Here is a 20284-nt window from a genome sequence, read left to right as displayed (position 1 = left end):
GCTCTCCCTCCAATGGCCCCGGGGCCTGTCCTGATGTGGAGGGTCTGCTTTTCAGAAAGAGGAGGGGGGAAGAGCGGCACGGAAGGGGAGTTGGGCTGGAAGGATGAAAGCGACCAGCTCTCCGTTTTTCTGGAGCCATGTCTTCGGTCTGGATGGCCCAACCTTCTCCATTCTGCTGTCTTTAGCTGTTTCCTTGAGAAAGGAAGAAGAGCTATCAAGTTGGCTGCTGGCTTTCATTTTGGTGTCTTGCTAAATCTACAGAGAAATTTGTTCAGCAGCAGACAGGCATTTACATCATTCTCTTTCTGTTTCCATCAAGGACACATCCTCTTTTGGGTTCAAGACACTTCTAAAATGGTTCCAAATCTAAAGAATAAAAGGGCTAGATTGAAAACCCCCTGTTTTACTCAGAGAAAGGAAGGGGATAGATTCCCTTTCAGTAATAGAGTGGGAAAATTAGTCATTGGATATTAACATAAACACTGGATTCTCCATGGCTTGACTTCCCAATTCTGTTCCCTCCAGTCAGATTTCCTCCTCTGCTAATCTGGATTTGCTACTCTCATCAAATCCAAATACATATGGAACACCTCCTGAAGAGTGTCCTCAGCTAGGCAGATACAGAGATGAGTTCCTTGCCCTGGTACAGTCTGGAAACTAGTTAGAAAGAGAGAGTTAAAAAAAAAAAAAAAAAAAAGGCTAGCAAAGTTAAGTATCAGATCAATGGGTTAGACCAGAAAGTCAGGAGAGTTGCAGGGACTGTCAGGGCTGGGAGAGCCAGGAAAGGCCTCTATAAGGGGGAAGTACAGGAGTTTCACCTTCTTTATGAGTCTTTAAATGAGCCTTTAAAATGAGGAAGGCCTGGGTGCCTTGGTGGCTTGATTGGTTAAGCATCAGACTTGATCTCAGCTCAGGTCTTAATCTCAGGGTTGTGAGGTCAAGCCCCTCCACGCCATACCCCCTCATTGAGCTCCACACTGGCGGTGGAACCTACTTTAAAGAAAAATGAGGAAAGGGGCCCCTGGGCAGCTCAGTGGGTTAAGCCTCTGCCTTCAGCTCAGGTCATGATCTCAGGGGCCTGGGATCCAGCCCCGCATCAGGCTCTCTACTCAGCAGGGAGTCTGCTCCGCGCCCCCCCCCACCGCCTCTCTGCCTACTTGTGATCTTCCTCTCTGTCAAATAAATAAATAAAATTAAAAAAAGAAAAATGAGGAAGGCCCAATGGGTGAGCAACTTATATGGGAGGATAAACATATCCTGATCAGGAGCTATAAGGCTTAAAAATGAGGGGAATAGGCTTGCAGGGAGAATAACCCTATAAGCCTGCTGAAGTTCCTTGATTCTACAAATACATGACTTCCTTGATTCTACAAATACATGACTTCCTGCTCTTTCTTTAGTTTTTATTTACTCAACCATTCAACAAATATTTATTAAATATTTACTCCAGTCAGTCAATAAATAGCTATTGAACTCCTACTATGTGAATGACACTGTGATGGTCACTATTCTTTTGCTTGCTGGTCAAATAAATAACTTAGACCATTGCCTTAAATTTGAGGGGCAGAAGATTATCTCATTCAATATTCCAGCTTCTATCAGTTTGAGGGGTTGGTGGGGTGGCAATGAGGTAGAGGCCCTAAGTTCACTTACATAGTGACTTTTTAAAAAAATATTTATTTATTTATTTATTTGGGAGAGACAGAGAGCACAAGTGGGGGTTTGCAGAGGGAGATGGAGAGAATCCCAAGCCGACTCACCACTGACCACAGAGCCTGTTGTGGGACTTGATCACAGGACCCTGAAATCATGACCCTGAGCCAGAAGTCAGATGCTTAACCAACTAAGCCACCCAGGGGCCCCTCTATAATGACTTCTATTTGTGCAATAATTCAGCGCACTGATATCCATTATTTTATTTGATTCTCTGGATAACCTTTTGAGGGAGTCTCAGCCCACTGGTGTGTGTGTGTATGGGGGGGGGTGCGGGAATAGGTGAACAAGTCTTATTTTTTTTTTTTCAGATGTAGGACTTGTCCAAAATCAAACAGTTCATAAGCAGGAGACTGGAATGGAGGTGTCTTTCATACCCTACCAATGGCTCCAACCTGGCACCCTGGGAACCTCAGAGAAAATACAGACTCTTGGCTCCTTCCTGGCACAGCCTAATTCCTTAGGTCTGAGCAGGTTCAAGAATTTGTATTTTTTTACAAGTTTCCCAGAGGACTCATTAGGGAGCCACTAGATTATAGTGGAAGGACCCAGAGGAAAGGGCATTTTAGCCACTTTTCCTCGGGTTCTTCAGAACCTTTTCCTAGGGTTCTGATTAAGTTCCAGACCAACAGCATGCCCAACTCCCACCATTCACTCTTTGCTCCTAAAATTCACTGCAGGCTGAAGACTTTTGGAGGCCCAGAATGGTGCTGCAGAATTCACAGGGTCCTGCTTCCCATAGATCACGAAACCTGAACTCTGTGGCTGGGGAACCGTGGGGTGGAAGAGTCAGAAGAGGGGGTAAACCTTCTCATGAATAAAAACAGCTTGTATTCATTGAGTGTTAACTATGTGGCAGGCCCTCCCTCCATCCTCAACTCTATATGAAAAGCACTATTATCCTCTTTTTCATAGACGAGCAAACTGAGATCTAGAGCGAGAAGAATCATTTCTCCAAGGCACAGTCAGTGCGACCCAAGGCCGGTGCTAGCACGTACAGCCTCGGGACCACAGCGTCACTCCACCTCACCCCTCAAATGGCTTGGGTGTCTACGGCCTGAAATTCGGGCGCCCTCCTGGCAGGGGCACGCGCTCGCAGGGAAACCAGGCTGCAGGAAAGGAGCGCCAGAGCACCGCGCCGCTCAGCCGGCTCCCCCTTCTCGGGGGCCGCGGCCAGGAACTACAAGGCCCAGCAGGCAGCAGCAGGGGGAGGAGGAGGGGGGTGGGACTAGCGCGGGTGGGAGTGAGAGAGCGAGCCCTCGCGCCTCGCCGGCGCACAGCGCTCGGAGCGCTCCTGCGGGCAGTGGTGCGGCGGCCTGGGCAGCGGGCGGCGGCGAGCGGGAGCCCGAACTTGGCCAGCCGCAGCGCGCGGAGGAACCCGGGCTGTGCCTGGAGCTGGGCGGCAACGTCCCGACTGGACCGAGACTCCGCTTAGCGCATTGCGGCGACCTCGCCTTCCCCGGCCGCGAGCGCGCGCCACCGCTGGAAAAGCCGCGGAGACCGAGGACTTTTGGCTGGTTCGAGGGGCGCCCACCAGGGCGCACCGTCCTAGTGCTGCAGTCGGGCACGCTACGGTGCCGGGGCCCCCGCAGGGCGATGGAGCCGGGTCTGCGAGAAGCGTGAGGCGCCGCCGCCCGGTTCCGGAGAGGGGAGCCACAGGGTCTGGAGACCCCGGGCGGCGGACGGGAGCCCTCCCCCCGCCCCGCCTCCGGGGCACCAGCTTCGGCTCCATTGTTCCCGCCCGGGCTGGAGGCGCTGAGCACCGAGCGCCACCGGGAGTCGAGCGCCGGCTGCGGGGCTCTCGCGGCCCCGCCAGGACCCGAGCGGAGCCCGGGCGCGGCGGGCCGGAGCTGGGGACGCGGGCGCTCGCCCGCCCGCACGAGCCACGGCGGACTCTCCAGAAGCGGAACCGCAGCGTCGAGTGAGGTAAGAGCCGCGGCGCCCGCAGATCCGGGGCGGGCTTGGCGTCCCGAGCGGCCCCCGGCGCCGGAGCCTCCCGGCTGCGTGCTTCCCCGCCGCAGCCCAGTCGGGTCCGGCGCCTCCCTCCACTCGTTACCCGCCCCCCTCCACCTCCCAATTCCTTCCCCAGCGCTTTGCGCCCCCCTTTTGTCTCCCCTCCCAGCTCCCCGCTCGCGTCGCCTTCTGCGCCCCCTCCCCGCGCTCGTCCCGCCGCTCCTCCTGCAGCCCAACTTTTCCGCCAACTCGCGCCGGGGAGCTGGCGAGGCGGCGGCGGCTCCGCGGTGAGTCCTGGGAGGGACAGGGCCGGGGCGAAGGCGGCGGCGGTCCTCGGTGTCCTCGGACTGGGGAGGCTGGGCGGGAGTGGGCAGCGAGGTGGGGTGTGTGTGTGTGTGTGTGTGTGTGTGTGTTGCATTCCAGTCCATCTCTTTTTAGTCCACTACTGGGGACTCGCCCCAGTTCAGCAGGTAGCTTTGAGGACCCGGGGTATTTCTAAGTCCTTTCCACCTCGGGGAAAGTCTGGGGGCGAGATTGGGGGTGGGTGGATAGGGGCTTGAAGAGGGAAGGAAGTGGAGGGATAGGTTAGCTTCTCCTGGAATAGGTTTTAAGGAGGTGTCGTCACCAAATGGCCGAATCTGCTGTAGCGGAGAGCGAGAAAGGAATTCCCTTTTCCAGAGGGGGTTATCTTCTCCTTAGTCCATCTCCGAAAGGGTCGGAAGTTTGTGGAAGGGAGGGCGCCCAGCGGGTGATGTTAAGCCCCATTATGGGGTCGGGGGGAGGGGAACGTTCAGTTCCAATCTGGTTCTCGGAGGTGGGGGAAGGGATGAGGGTTTTGCCCGGTGCGGTTCACTCGGCAGCGCTGGATGTTGCTTCTCTGGCTCAGACCGTCTGCCCACCCGCTCCCGCCTCCCGTTATGTTTGGGGCTGGGAAGAGAGGAACGAACCGTCGTGTGTAGAGGAATTCCTTGACGTTGTGGATGGAGTTCATTTAACACATATCCTAAGAAGGCAGCCAGACAGCTTCGGGCGGGGGCGGGGGCGGGGGGTGGCGGTGGTGAGGCTTGCTTCTCCTTTCTGGGCCCAGAAGCTGTTGGCCCACCAAAAAAAATGACTGCGGTGTCTTTCTCCCCCAACACTTTTTTTTCCCCCATTTTCCAGCTGTAGCAGCCGCATCTGGTTCCGTTTCACCCCACACCGCAGCCACATTAACATCCCATTCCCTCCCTTCCCCCTCACCCAAATTAAAACTGGGCTTCTTCACCTTCCTCTCTAACATTTTCTGAGACTTGGAGATGAGGCATTGGGATTTGGGGAGAAAAGAAACTTACCCTGGATCCCAAGTTATTTAGGATCTGATGGTGGCGGTGCTTTCTAGATTGTGCCAGAAAAGGGCGTCGTAGGAGATGAGGCCAACCGTTTTTTTTTGGGGGGGGGGGTGGCACTTGCGAAGGAGTCATCTGCTGGAGATGGCCTCTTTGGCCATGGGTTTGGCCCGGAACTGGCCCTGACGGGAAGTTTCTGGAACGAAAGCATTGCTTTCTCCGTCCTTTCAGTGGTAGCTGGAGCAGCCGGAGCGTCTGACCCCGTCCCGGAGCCCGCCGTCGGGTGTCTGGCCGCCCGGTGGTGGCGTCACGCGTCCGTTTTCCACCCTCCCATGAGCGAGCCCCGGGAGCAGCTGCGGGGGGCATGTGAGGGGGACGGATGCTGTTGCTGCCAGGGGCTCTCCCTGTGCGTTTTAAAGGAGTTACGTGGGCTGCAGCCCTTGGAAACTAAAGTGGGACATTTTACCTCTTAGCGGCTATAGGTTTGAAAGCGGGTGTTGGATTGTTGAGGGTTTGGTGGGTTTGGGGTGTTTGTGTGTGTGTGTGTGTGTGTGTGTGTGTGTGTGTGCTGTTTTGTTTCTGGTAATGTTCTTTGAAGTAGGCAAGCACCCTATGGTCCAAAGTTGCAAGAGGGTGGGAGAGTCAGTTGCTCTCACCCTCTCTTTTCCAGTCTCTTTCAAATTGAAAACACTTCTCTGGTTTCCTCCTTTGGGCGGTAGTTTTGGAGGCTGAAATGAAATCGCACTTTCTCTAGACATGGTAATTAAGGTGACTGTTTCCTCCGCAGATGTGCCCTGCCCTTTGCACCTCCGGACCAGTGCTTTTTTTGGAATCCCGTCTAAACTGTCGAACCTTAGCCTTGAGACTGTTTAGCAGAAAGTGGCCATTTTCCCTGTTGGCCCAGGCTCCCGGTTTCCTCTCTGAGGCTTTAAAAGCTAAGTAGCAGGGCCCTGTGGGACGTGTCTCGTGGGACGTGTCTCCGTCTGCCTAATTACCCCCAAGCCTGGGTCATCTCCCTTCCTTTCAGTGACCAAGGGAGAGCCATTGCCGACTGTCTGTCCTGACCCTGCCTCTCTGCTGACTTGTTTACATATTTCCCCCCAGTCTGTTGGGTGGGGCTCCAGGGCTGCCGCTGACCCCTAGAGGAGCCCAGGGTGTTTGGGGACAGGGAGGTTGCTGGGGCCTGGCTCCAGCTGCAGTGGTTATGGACTGCATCAGTGACGAGCTCCTTGAAATATCTCTTGCGTTCAGTCTTAGTCATCACCAAGTGTCAGCTTTTTAATGAGGGCCATCCGGGTGGAGAGCATCTTGGACATGTGTTTCCACTGCGTGCTTTTACTACTCCGGTCCAAATACCCATTTTGTAGGCATTTTCGCGAGTGGGATTTAGGCCAGAGTGGGCATCACTAATTTTGGTTCCAAAGTTAACAGTCTTGGGTGCTTCTTTTCCTTTGGCCTCTGGCCACGAAGGATGTTAGAAAGTTCAATAAAATAGCAAATGAAGCAAAAGCACAGGAGGAAATGGAGTTAGGAGCATGGCAGATGCTGTTATTGTCCCACCTGTCCTGGAGATTAGAATCCATCCAGGCCTCCCTACGCCTCAGCTAGCTTTGGCCCTGTTGGACTCCAGATGGCAGGAAGAGCACGCTGAACATTGAGAGGCAGTCTTCAGCCATGGAGACCCAAGGAAAACCCACGGGTTTTTACAGTTGTGTGCTTTGTGTTTGGGGTGTTGCCCTGAAAAAAAAAAAAAGGCTCCTAAAACAGATTTGCTCCTGTTAGCATCCAGCTTCTCCGAACACACTCCTCTTTGCCTCCATTTTTAAATCTCTTTCATCAAAATGGCTGTTAGGGTAGAGCTTCCTGGAAAAGTTTGAGCCTGTTGCTGCTGGAGGCAAAGGAGGTAGAATTGATTCAAATGTCTTGTTCTGAAAAGGCCTCATCCCTTGAGATGAGTTTAATTTCCTCTTGGGAAATTTGTCTTGCATTTGCTTTCCCAAGAGCTTTGTCCAAGGGCTGAATGCACCAGGGGCTGGTGGGAGTCCAGATGTGGAGCTTTAGAGAAGATTCTGATGTTTCCAGAGAGGATTTAGTACCAGACTTGGGCTAGGATATTTGCTTTCCCCTCTAAGGTTGAGTCTGTCTGAAGCAGAGATTTCTCTCCTCACCACCACTCCTTCTTGCAATTAAAGAAGATATATTTGGTCCTCCCCACCCCGCCACCCAAGTAAATAGCTGTCGCCTGGGTGAACAACTCTGTGAAGAGGGTGATGGTCTACCAGTCCATTTTGTCTTCAAAAGCAGTTTTCCCAGAGTATGGTGGAGCAGTTAGTGTTTCACTTACTATTATTCATCTTTGGTACACCTCACCCCAGGACATTTGGACACCCCTTCCTTTTTTTTTTTTTTTTTAACAAAGACTTAAAATTTAAACATTAGTCTTATTCCTGTCCAAAGAAATGAATGTGTTGGTATTGACTTCCTCAGTTCTGAAGAACCAAAATGTTTAGAAGATGTCTCATTTGCAAGAGTATCTGTATCAGTTTCTATTGAATCAGCCTTTCTTTCATTCACTTGTCCACCCAGTTAACAAATGTGTCAGCATCTGCTGTGTACGGCATGGGTGCTAAGTGTATTAGCAAAAGTTAGGCACCATCCCCACTTCTTAAGGAGCTTGTGATCCCATGGTGCTTTGGAAATTCAGAGGAATGAGATCCTCAGCAAGAAGGCTCAGACTTGTAGAAGAGATAGCTTTTTTTAAATTAAATGAAATGTATTTACTTACTTATTTGGCGTGGGATTTAGAGACTAAGAGAGTTTGGCCCACTGAGGATGAAGGAAAGACAAAGAAGAGGGCAGAACATGGAGATTGCCTAAAGTCATGCTGTCCCATAGAAATCGAACACGAGTCACATGTAATCTTAGATTTTATAGTAGCCACGTTTGGAATTAAGTAAAAAGCAGGTGGAATTCAGTTTTATTAATCGGTTGATATTTTACTTATTTTTTTATTTTTGAGATTTTATTTATTTATTTGACAGAGATCACAAGTAGTCAGAGAGGCAGGCAGAGGGGGGAGGGGGGGGCTCGAGCCCAGGACCCTGGGATCATGACCTGAGCCAAAGGCAGAGGCTTTAACCCACTGAGCCACCCAGGCCCCCCAGTCGGTTGATATTTTAATGATCTGTTTGATTTAGCCGCATATATCTGAAATGCTATCCCTTGAACATGTAACCAATATAAAAAATTATTGATGAGCTGCTTTACCTTCTTTGTTTCCACACCAAGTTTTCAAAGCCTGCAGTGTTATGTCCCATGTCTATCCCAGCCTGCTTTACATTAGCCACAATCTAGAGGCTCAGAATGGCTAGTGGCTACTGCCTGGGACCTCTAGAGTATAGGGTTTGAAGATGGGTAGTGAGAAATAACTTTGTAAAGATAGGAAGTTCGTGTCCTCCTGCCGCCCGGTACCAAAGCCTTCTGAGAGTGCTGTCAAGGAGTGACTCAAAGCACAATGTTTATAATTCTTACATGGATTAGCACTCAGAGAGGAGAGGGCAGGCACTTTCACCAGATGCTGCCCATTTGATCCTCATAACCACCTGTGTTGGTTCAGCAGCCATCCGCCTCCGACAAGGGGGAGAGCAGAGAGGTTGTGTGTCTGCACCAGCCCCCTCCCCCCCCATCCTGAGGACCTCTGTACCCAGGTGGAGTGGGGCTTCAAGGCCCCAGAGACCTGCTGGGTATGGGAGAGGCTGAGCATGAAGCCAGCTGCTTGGTCTCAGAGGAAGCTTCTGAGGACACCTGCAAGGCTATAGGTCACATCTGTCCAGCAGTGAAGGAAGGAGACTGTCCCTCTGGGATTTTAAGAGTTTATTAATTAGTAGGAGGAGAAGAAGGTGTAGTGAAGGAGAGGGTGGCGGTTCCAAGGGTCCCAGATAGAATGTGGTTTGGTGTCACTGTTTTCTCTCTGCTTGTGGAGTGGGGCATCTGCCCACAGACCTTCTCTTCCAGGAGCCAGTGCTGGGAGGTTGGGCTTTCTTGAGATCATTTGTTTTACAGATGCCGGCCTTGAGGCCCAGAGGGAAGGTGGGAAAGGGACTTCTGCACCCTTTTGGGGGGGTGGGATGGGAAATGAGCTGCAGAGAAGCAGTCCTGTTAGTTTGAAGTACAGTGCTCCAGAGCCCAGAGAGTTCTGCAGCCAGCCCACAGCTGTAAGGAAGTGGGAAGGCTTTTCTGGGGACAGAGTGGCTGAGTGGTGGTAGGGGCTGTTGGGCTGCTACAGTGAAAGCAAGCTTCATCACCTCGGGATGCTACACCTTTTCCCACTGGATACAGAAGATTTGTTCATTACCCTGGTGGTTCCTGTGGGACTGGGGTTCTTAGCTAGGTGCACCTTTCTGGTGCATCTTTGTTCTGGTGTATTTGGGGGACATGGTGAGATGTGGAATGTGTCTTAGGGCTGTCCTCTATCAAGCATGGTGTCTATCCCAGGCCAGGGATCGTGCCGGCTCCTATGTCCTAGCTGGCACATCTGTGATTGACCTCCAAGAGTCTTCTCTCAACCAGAGGAGTGAGGGTGCTCCCATCTCAGAGTGATCTTGGATCTGCCTGTGTCTCCTTGGTTTCTTTGTGGCACAGGGATGTTCTTTGGAGAAAAGAGCTTGTACTGGACAGAGCTGGATCCCATCACCTCCATTTGCTTCCTGGTGCCCTGCCCTTCAATGCCGAAAACGCGTGATGGGACTCCTGGTGCTTTTGCCTACCCGCTGCATGGCCTTGAGCAAAGTGCTTGACCTCTGGCAGTCTCAGTTTCTCCACTGCCTAAAGGGGAATAATTATTCCTATGCCCACAAGGCTAGAGCAAGGAAGAAATGAAATTTTATAGGTATAAATTTTGCGAGTACCTGCTTGACGCATAGTAGGTATTCAGTAAATGCTCTGTCTCTTCGAGTCCTTCCCTAAATTTAGAAAATCGACAGAGAAATGCTTATTTCTCCTGTGATTTGAAATCATTAAAAAATGTTAGTAGAGCCTTGGGATGGAGCCCACGGGGCCACATGTGTACTCCTGCTGGCAAGTGCATATGAATGAAGCCAAGAATCTGGGGGGTTTTCTGCCAACCGGGGCTGACTCACTCGTGGGGACTGACTCACGAGGGGCCCTGTCTGGCTCCAGGAAGGCAGGGCCAAAGCACCACATTAGGGCATGTTCCGGGGAGGCAGAGTCTCTAAATATCGTGGACGGTTCCCTGGAGCATTTAGGACAAAAACCACCTGGAAGGAAGATGGAGATGTCACCCTACATAGCCCAAACAGGGCCCCGAAAGCTTTACCACTTAGTGCATAGCAGCAACGGTGTTGTTCCTTAAGACCCTTGGGGGTTATTTTAAATGTTCTTCCCACCCCAAACCTGAGAAGGGTAAAGGGCTGAAGTGGGTGCTTTTTTGGGTGGGCCCTGGCAAGGACCTTTGATTTTTTCAGTATGACCTTTTTGGCCCTACTTCTAGATCCATTCCTGCTGGACATTAGCTGTCACCTTTCAGCGTTGGAGAGGAGGGCTGCGTCCATTTCATGGATGCATGTACCCTAAGGTACTTTATAAGTTGGGGGAGAGTTGTGTTCTGTCTGCATCGGAAGTTGATAGGACCAGAGGTCCCCATGATGCGTGTAGTTTTAGAGACCAAAAGAGAGAACCCAAGAGACCACTTACTTCAGCTTCCTGGCTGCATAGGTCTGGAGAGGGTCAGTCAGCAGGCTGCCTGGCTCCTGTTTCCCAGTCCTTGGTTTATTCCAGAATTCTTCACCTTCTCTACCTACCTCACTTGCTCTAGAGGAAGTGCAGTCTGTCCTGGGAGAGACACCAGCCCACTCAGGCGTCCTGCAGCACCCCCATGCTCTGGAGCACTTGCCCAGCGCACACACGATTGCAGGGCTTTTGCCTTGGAGGACTTCGTGATACTTTTCCCACCAAGGCTTGCTTGTTGCCCATGCTCAGGTAGTCGTTTAGAGCTGAAGCACTGTTTTGTCTAATGAAGGCCTATAACCCCGAATACAGGATTGGGGCAGGACCACAGTTCTCTTCGTGGTGCCTTAAGAAGTAAGTTACTGCTTCGAGCGCCCTTCTGGACAAGGTGACTATGTGACATGCCTTCCTTCACTTCTTTTTCTCCTTGCCTTCCCACCTCCCATGGGAACCTTCCTAACCTGTTGGTGGTTTCTTTTCCCCAGAGTCAGCTTGAAAAGGAGGATCAAGCTCAAGACGGTGTCTCCATGGAGATGTGGAGCCTGGTCACCAACCTCTAACAGCAGCACTGGGATGTGGAGCTGGAAGTGCCTCCTCTTCTGGGCTGTGCTGGTCACAGCCACACTCTGCACTGCCAGGCCGGCCCCGACCTTGCCTGAACAAGGTAAGGCATGGGTGGAGGGGTCCCTCTGGACTCCGGGCCTCAGAAACACAGCCGGCTAGGACAGAGGTGATGTGTTGACGGGGGAGATTCCGGCCCAGGTAGAGCAAAGGGCTCCTTTTTGTAGGAGAGATTTCCACAGTTCCTGCCTAGAAACCTACCCAGTTCCAGCAGGGGTTGGGGTCACAACGGCTAGTGACAGCCACTTGCCAGAGGTGACATGCTTAGGATGGGTTTATGCTTTTCTCTTCCTGAAAAAGAACTGATGAGGACCCAAGAGCTGGCTCTCTCAACTTGATGATCTATAAAATGGGGCACAAGGGACCTATGAGTTTGTTTAGAACCTGAATCAGAGGATATTGAAGGATGTGGGAGCTTGGTAAACACCTGTGGCTTCTACAAAATTGTTCCAAAGATCCATCTTCTGTGAGGGCAGGCAGTCATGGCCGAGGGCCTGCCATTTTTCCTTCCTGGACCATATCCGACCACGTCTGTTTGGAGGCCTGTGGGGCAGTTTGCTTTGGAGATGCACCACTGGAGGGATGTTGAAGAGATGGTGAGCCAAGGAGCATTATGGTGCATGGACGCTGCTGGAGAGCTATGGCTTGTTGGAAATTCAGAGATGATTACTAATGGGAAGGACCTGCCTATGGGATTTACTGGAGTTGTGAAAATATTTCATGGAAATTACAGGTGCAACGCACTTTCAGGGGTCTGTGAGAATGCTCTGTGAGAACTGACTGCTGCCAGAGGGTCCTGTAGCTTGTGACTCAGCGGCTGATCACATCAGTCTAGAAGGTTGGCAGGCAGCGGGTGAGAGACAGGTGTGCACGTGATGTAGTCGCTGAGCTGAAAAGGCCATCGGTCTCAGCTGTCAGGGCCCGCTGGAGTAATAAATCATGAGTGAGCATATTTGTCCCCTCACAGAGTGGGTAGGGAGGGCACACGGGACTTTCTGGAAGGTGCACTTGACTGGAGCAAGCAGATTGCTAGTGCATTCAATAACAGAACTGAATGTTAGACCTGAGCTAGAACATGCCGGAGACCCAAAGTGGGAGAGATCATCTCTGCCCACAGGGAGTCTGTTGTCAGGGAGACAGATGCAGAGGGAACCAAGTGCAAGGTAGACCCTGTTTAAGCCTCACAGTGGAGTCGTAACACAATGGGAACACAGAGGAAAAGGTGAGAGCCGCTGACATGGGTCAAGAGGGGTAGGTGGGGGTTTGTTTGGAAGCGGGGAATGAAGTGCATTACAAGTGGACTGACATGCATAAGGGGACTGAGGCTGCATGTATCAGGTGTGTACAGAACCGACTTGCCTGGTGAGCAGGTGGTGGTGGGAAGTAACACCTAGAGAAACTGGGCTTTTCGAGTATGGAGGGCCTTGACACCCTACTGAGGAAACTGCACTGGAATCTCAGAAGGTTCTGTGCAGGTAATGATGTGATCAAGCTTTCAGAAAATTGACCTGGCAGTTGAACTTGGATGAATGGGAGGAAGGCATCTGTGTTTGAATCCTGCTCAGCCATTTCATATCTGCATTACTTGCTTTGATGCATGACTCAAGCGCCTTGAGCCTTCATTTGCTCAGCTTTAAAATGGGTACAATAATAAAGCATGAAATGAGGTCATTCAGATAAAGCAGCTGCAGGTGAAGTTTAGGTAGTGAGGACGGCTGCTCCCACAGCTGCTGGATAGACTTTTTGTTTTGTTTTGTTTTTGTTTATTTGTTTGTTTTAAAGATTTTATTTACTTATTTGACACAGAGAGAGATCACAAGTAGGCAGAGAGGCAGTCAGAGAGGGGGGGGGAAGCAGGCTCCCTGCTGAGCAGAGAGCCCGATGCGGGACTCGATCCCAGGACCCTGGGATCATGACCTGAGCCAAAGGCAGAGGCTTTAACCCACTGAGCCACCCAGGTGCCCCTCGACGTTTGTTTTGAATGTCCAGCTACTGGGGAGAACCAGGGCGTGTGGCGTGAGTTTGTGAAGGAAGGAAAAACTAGCAGACTCTATAGAAATAGAATCTATACATTTCCGTAGGTTGGCTTTCAACTCCGGGAGACTCTAGCGACAGAATAACATGAGAGTCAAAGGGCAGGAGGTTTGTGAGGAATAGAGATTTGGATCAGCCACAGTGTAGAGGGTAACAAGGGAGTCCAGGAAGCCAGGAAGGCTTGGATAAAGTTTGAGAATATGAATTTCCAATGGGCCCTTTAAGTTGTTTTTTTTTTTTTTTTTTTAAACACTTTCTCTAAAAGGCCCTTTTGTGCCTGAGACCTGGAGGGTGGAGAAAGTGAATGGTGCGGGTCTCAGGCCTGGGCACCTGTACTCAGGAAGCGGATGGCCAGGGGTACAAGCATAGGAATTTTAGGGTGGGGTGAGTGAGGGTCCCAGAAGTTGCTGGTTGTGGATCCAGACTTAGAAAGGAAGGCCAGGCAGTGATGGAAGGTGGAACCAGGGGGCTGAAGGTCTTGAGGCGGAGGAGGCACACGCCAGGAAGGGCAGGGAGAGGGCAGGGAGGGGGCAGGGGAGGTGGAGGGGGCTGTTAGGAGGCTCTGCTGCAGTGAAGACTAAAGTTAGACCACTGTTTTTTTTTTTTTTAAATCAACTTAACTGAGGTATAATTTACATTACAATTTTTAAGGGTACGGTTCAGTGTGTTCTGATGTCCTGTCAGTACTACCCCAGTCAAGACAGCGAACATTTTTGTCACGCCCCCACCCCCAGCACTTGACCGTGTCGAAAGCAGTCTACTTTTGGTCACTATAGACCAGGTTTGCCTCTTCTAGAATTTCATATGATGGCATTACATGGCGAATGTGTAGCCATTCCCCTGTGGATGGCCATTTGGGTTAATGGTTTTGATTATTATTAATAAAACTCCTGTGAACATCTGTGTGTAAGTCTGGTGTGGGCCTAAGGTTTGCTTGATTGCCTTGGTTTTGATTTTGCCACCATTTCTCACTGTTGACTTGGGAAGGTTCCTCTGTGTAGAACATACACAAAATGACAGTAATGAGCTCTGCCCCCAGGATCCTTGTGACTGTCAAGTAAGAGTGTATGCAAGGCTCTTAGAACAGTGGCCGGCCCGTGGGCTGTGAGCGGTAAAGGGTGGTTGTGGGTCCTTTGTCCTGGGACCACACAGAAGACACCACATGGTGAGGGCCTTGCTGTTCCTGGGTGGCATGGGATGCCTTAGGACGCAGATGTGGAAATCTGCACAGTCCCCATCTTGGTGCCGGGCGGCCCTTCACGGGGTTTATCCCTCTGGAGCTTTGTGATGGCAAAACCCATGCCCCACAGTCTTCAGAGAACTGCTGGGAAGTCAGAAGGGAAAAATCTGCCTCCGTGCTTTATAAACCATAAGGTACCTCACAGATGTAAATTCTCACCATATAGTCTTGGCCCTGCTGATTATTAAATAATAATGCTGCTGCTGTCCTTAGAAAAGACTGTAATCTGTGTCTAAGGGGTATGTTCAAAAGTTTAAACCCAAAACTCGGCTCCCACAGAGAGCTTTTTCCCCTTTAGAAAGGCCTTGCTGTGGGAGAGAGTGAGAGAGAGAGAGAGAGAGAGAGAGAGAGAGAGAGTGTGTGTGTGTGTGTGTGTGTGTGTGTGTGTGTGTGTGTGTGTAGGGAGCCCCTCCCCCCAGTCTGCAAATGCTCCTGAGGGAGTGGGGAGGGCCTGGAGTTTCTGGCTGTCCTTGGAAAGTTGATTTAATAAGGGTTCCAGGAAAACCAGCCTCCTCTGTCCCGCCCTCTCCTTTCCTTTCTCTAGTTTGGGATCTTAAAGAGGCGAAGCTTGTTTCAGATCAAGTCTCCAGGGGAAGGGGAGGGAGTTGTATGGATGGACAGAACCTGGGTCACGGGCGGAGGGGCAGAAGATAAGCACTGGCTTGGAAGACCTTTTCCACTTGAGGAGGGTTGTGTCTGTGTATCTTTCTCTCCTTTAGAATAAGACTGGGAAAAGCGAGTGGGTGAGTCCAAAACTGGCTGTTGGGCTGCCTCTTGCAGTTGGGGGTGGGAGTCCTGAAACATGGGTTAAACACCGCAGACCCCCTTGGTCAAGGGGGGCAGTATGAGACTTGCAGTCTCAAAATACTTGCCTACATACTCGGAAACCTGCAACTAATAAGCGATTTAATGGGCTGGGGTTTTTACAGCTCCTCCCACCTACTCAGATTTGAAGGAGTCTGGTGGCTAGGCGAAGGGGGAGAGGTTAGACTTAATGGAAAAGCCGCACGTTTCCATTTCTGGCTGCAAGCCCCCTCGATGTTGATGCCGGGAGCCACAAAGCAAGGCTTTGTCTGTGTTCCACAGAGACCTGTGCCTGTGGGGGAGAAGCTCCAAGCACTGCCAGAGACGTGGCCCTGGCTTCAGGTGGTAGGGCCCCGGCTGCCCCAGGCCACCCCCCATTGGGTCCCACAGCGGGTATGCCCCAAGGGGTATGCATTTCAGCCTGGGTGCAGGGGCTACAAGTAGGCAGCAGAGGGTATCCCAGTACTGGCCTCAGGCTGCAGCGACCCATGTGGCCGGTGGCTGCCCCAGGACCCACATCCAGGGGCGTTCCTCCACGCCATCTGCCCCCAACATAATTTCTTCTTGTGAAAAAAAACCTGTTTACGTCGAATGCACACTGGATGTTCAAGAGGAGTTTCTACGCGAGTGATGTCCAGTGACCCACTTTGGGGACAAGGGTGGAGGGTTGTAGGTCAGAGGCACCTTACCCACCAGGTCTCCCCAGAGGATCCGCTCTGCCCCACATTCTCTTCCCCAAGACTGGAGGCTAGAGTGCTTTTGGAAGGATGCGCTTGCCAGTGTTCCCAGAGCTGAGCTGAGCTGGGGTGGGGGTAGGGCGGACTCAGTGTTCCTGGGCTTATGGGAGAACTCGAAGGAGGAGTGCTCACGTGTCCCACTTGACCACTCTGGGCAAGTGCAGCGAAGCCACTCCAGGGCTGTGTTCTTGGCTCTGGCTTCGGCATTGCTACACTATTAGCTTCACTGATTTTCCACTCTGACTTTGCCAGCCAGCTCCCCTAAGTCAGGGAGGAAGAATTTCTCAGGGAAGAACAAATGGCTGTCCAGAGCCCTGCTGTGGGTGGGGGAGGGGAGGGAGCCCAGACAAAGAACCAGGCCCAGACTTTGTCACCTGGTTTCTGGGACTACCTGGAGGCCGTGGGCAGGAACCGCAGAGAGAGTACTAGGGATTCCTCTGGAGTCTGTGGCCCCAGCCTGTGGGTAGGTCAGCAGGGCTCGGCCAGGGTGCTGGCTCCCAGGCAGGCAGAAGCAGTGAGTGATGGCTTGTGTCTGGGGCGGTGATGGATGGCCTCATGAGAAGTGAGTTCTGGGGAGTCATTATCCGGGAGGGTGAGGTCCAGGGTCAGAGAGCCTGACCAGCAGCTGCGCCCTGTTTTCACAGTGCCTTGTTCCTCCGGGTCCGCTGGGGGCTCCCAGCTCACCCTGTGGACACCACCTTTGCCTCTTGCTTCCTTCCCCAAAGCCTGGAAGTGAGACCGCTAGGTCCCTGCTGACTGGGGAAAGTCCAGCTGCTCTGGCGCTCCTGGTCTCCCGAGTTCAGCTGCCCAAGCCTCACTATTCACTCTGGAAAGATGGCTCATTTACAACTTACTGCAGACATTCTCCTCTCTCTGGCCACCCTGCCCCCCTACCTTAGGCCCCAAGTGGTTTAGCTGTAAGCTAAGTGCTCTACCTGGACTCTTAAGGGCCTGGAGTAAATCCCAAACTGTGTTTCCTCTCAGGAGAAGCCTTCTGGAGTCTGGGCTGCTCCTGAACTTGGAGGTTTGCTCTGATTTTCCAGCTGGCAGCAGCCAAGTAGGGGAGACCATTGCTGGAAGGCCCCCATGGTAGGCTTGTTTCCTCTTCATGGTAGCGCCTATCCTCAGAGCGCCCCTTCCTAGTTCTCGCTCTTCTTGGACTGTCGCCTTTCCCCTCATCAAACGAAGTGCCCACCAAATGTGTGTTCCTTGCATAGTGTGCACAGTTGGGGTGAGACGTCTGTCCAGTTAGTTCCAAGCCCTGAGAAGGATTGGCTCTGGCAGAGCTTGAAACTCACTGCTCCTTGCTTATCCCGCGTACTGTGCTGCAGCTCGAGCCTCCTGGGATGGGTTGTGTAAAAGGAAGTGAATGTTGGGGCAGCCGGCAGCGCCATTTGAGTGACTGTGGCTCTAATTTCCTGGCCTTGGAGGTGTAGGCGCGCGGAGCCTCCAATGGGTGAGAGGGTCAAGAAGTTCCCTGAAGGTGGGCCTCGGGGGCTACAAGCTTGGACAGGGGGAGAGGTTAAAATCCACCAACACTGAACTTCCAGCTGTCTAATCAACGAAGGAAGTTGAGTTTAGAGCTTAGCCTTTCCCAGATTTTCTATAGGGTTGAAAATTAGCCTCTGGCTAATGGTCCCTTCAGTATTTGTTCACAGACTTCACAAATTTAACTCACCTTCTCCTCCTCCCCAGTCCCCCTTCCCTCCCTTCCTTCCTTCCTTCCTTCCTTCCTTCCTTCCTTCCTTCTCTCTTCTCTCCATCCATCCATCTGGCCAAACAAGACTCTTCTTTTTTCCATGTTTTATACAATGTATTCATTCATACCTAACCCTTGTTTATCTGGGTTCCTTCGTAGGAACTGTTCGTCACTATCTTTTTCTCCTCCTTTTTTGTAATTCCTACTCTTAGTTGAGGATTTAGTTTAGATTTAGCCTAAGGCATAGCTTGAAGCCTTTTTTTGGCTCCAGATTAATGACTTTTTTTTTTTCCTGCCCCTTTCTCTGTAACTTTAACCTAGTACTTGGCTTTACATTATATGGAATTTTTAACACTTTGTTTTTTCCTCCCAGAGAGGAAAGTTCTGGGCATTCAGAAAGAATATTTTCATTGCTCTTTTATGATTTTTTTTTAAAGATTTTATTTATTTATTTGACAGACAGAGATCACAAGTAGGCAGAGGCACAGAGAGGGGGAAGCAGGCTCCCCGCATTGATGTGGGGCTTGATCCCAGGACCCTGGGATCATGACCTGAGCCGAAGGCAGAGGCTTTAACCCACTGAGCCACCCAGGCGCCCCTGATTTTTTTTTTTTTTTTTAAAGATTTTATTGGCTTATTTGACAACAGAGATCACAAGTAGGCGGAGAGACAGGCAGAGAGAGAGAGAGAGGAGGAAGCAGGCTCCCTGCTGAGCAGAGAGCCCGATGCGGGACTCGATCCCAGGACCCTGAGATCATGACCTGAGCTGAAGGCAGAGGCTTTAACCCACTGAGCCACCCAGGTGCCCCTTCATTGCTCTTTTAAAACATGGATATTTAGGGTGCCTAGGTGGCTCAGTTGGCTTAAGCGTCTGCCTTCAGCTCAGGTCATGATCCCAGTGCCGAGACAGAGACCTGGCTGCTTCTCCCTCTTCCTTCTGCTCCGCCCCTCGCCCCTTGTGTACATGCTCTTCCTCTCAAATAAAATCTTCAAAAAAAAAAAAAAAACAAAAAAACCTGATACTTGATATGTCATCGAGGTTCATCGTAGGAAATTTAGAAAATACAGACATAAGAAAAGAAAAAAAAACCTTAACACTCACATTACCTAAAAATAATCACTCTTGGGGCACATGGGTGGCTCAGTCAGGTAAGCATCTGACTCTTGATGTCAGCTTAGATCATGATCTCAGGGTTGTGAGATTGACCCCTTTGTGTGGGGCTTCGTGCTCAGCACAGAGTCTGCTTGGGATTCTCTCCTCCTCCCTTTGCCCCTCCGCCTGTTTGCAAACATACACCTCTGTACTCTGTCTCTGATAAACAAGTCCATAAATAAATAAAAATAATTATTGCTAACTGTGAATATATTTCTTTAGACTATTTTTTCTTGCATTTATACAAACATGACTTCTCAAAAATGGGATTTATATGGAATATGTGGTTTTTAACTTAAGCATATAGTAGGATTATTTATTTATTTATTTTTAAGTGAGCTCTGTGCCCAATGTAGGGCTTGAACTCATGACCCCGAGTTCAAGAGTTTCATGTTCTACCAGCTGAGCCAGCCAGGTGCCCCAAGCATGTAGAATTTATTGTCCTGCAAAGAAAGTTTTTTCACTATGCTTAGTAACTATATAGAATTCCATTGTATGGGTGTGCAAAATTTATTTATTTACCCAGTCCTCCACTGTTGATCATTTAGGTTATTTTCAGTAGTTTCCACTTAAATGAGCATACTTGACAAATAAAATTTGTCCATGTAGTCAAAGATATTTAAATTCTAGAAGTTTGAACACATACTGCCAGATTGCCCCAGAAAGGTTATGCCAGTAAAGATCTTTTAAAAATAATAATAAATACTATTTATTGTACCTTCACACTCTGCATGCTGTACATTTTTACATCTTTACTCCACTATCATGACTATAGGTTTTATTCCCATAATCAGATGAGGAAACTGGGATCCAGGGAGTTAATAAGTAAGTTGTCTGAGGTCATAGTTGGTGAGAAATGGAACTGGGATTCAGACTGAAGTCGATCTGACTTCAGTATTTTTTTCCATTATAGTAAACTGTGTCCCTGTGTCAAATCGGGTTTCCCTTCCAAAATTCAAGCTGACCAGCATTTGAATTTAAACATTTGAATTTGCTTGGTCAGCCCTTCTTTATCTCACAGGAATCAGGCTCTACCTCCCACGTTCCCTTGCTCCATTCCATCCTTCCTTCCATTCTTTTAAGATTTATTTGAGAGAGAGAGAAAAGGAGCATGAGCAGGGGGGAGGGGCAGAGAGAGAAGCAGACTCCCTGCTGAGCAGGGAGCCAGACTCTCTCCCAGGACCCCTATCATGACCTGAGCCAAAAGCAGATGCTCAACCAACTGAGCCACCCAAGCGCCCCTCTACCTCCCTTCCTGGG

General features: G+C 50.7%; 1 protein-coding gene across 3 annotated transcripts in view; it reads left to right on the top strand.

Moving 5' to 3' along the window:
- The first annotated feature begins 3554 nt into the window (after positions 1 to 3554).
- FGFR1 (fibroblast growth factor receptor 1) overlaps positions 3555 to 20284 on the top strand; it is a 46500-nt gene continuing 29770 nt past the window's right edge. For all 3 annotated transcript variants that reach the window (XM_059384028.1, XM_059384027.1, XM_059384025.1), the window contains exons 1-2: positions 3555 to 3639; positions 11222 to 11400. In XM_059384028.1, the coding sequence (XP_059240011.1) occupies positions 11310 to 11400 (91 nt within the window). In that variant the 5' untranslated portion in view covers positions 3555 to 3639; positions 11222 to 11309. The remainder of the gene's footprint in view (positions 3640 to 11221; positions 11401 to 20284) is intronic.

The sequence above is a fragment of the Mustela nigripes genome, chromosome 18 (genome assembly GCF_022355385.1).
Source record: "Mustela nigripes isolate SB6536 chromosome 18, MUSNIG.SB6536, whole genome shotgun sequence".
In the NCBI taxonomy this organism is placed as follows: domain Eukaryota; kingdom Metazoa; phylum Chordata; class Mammalia; order Carnivora; family Mustelidae; genus Mustela; species Mustela nigripes.
This window is presented reverse-complemented; position numbering and strand designations above follow the sequence as displayed.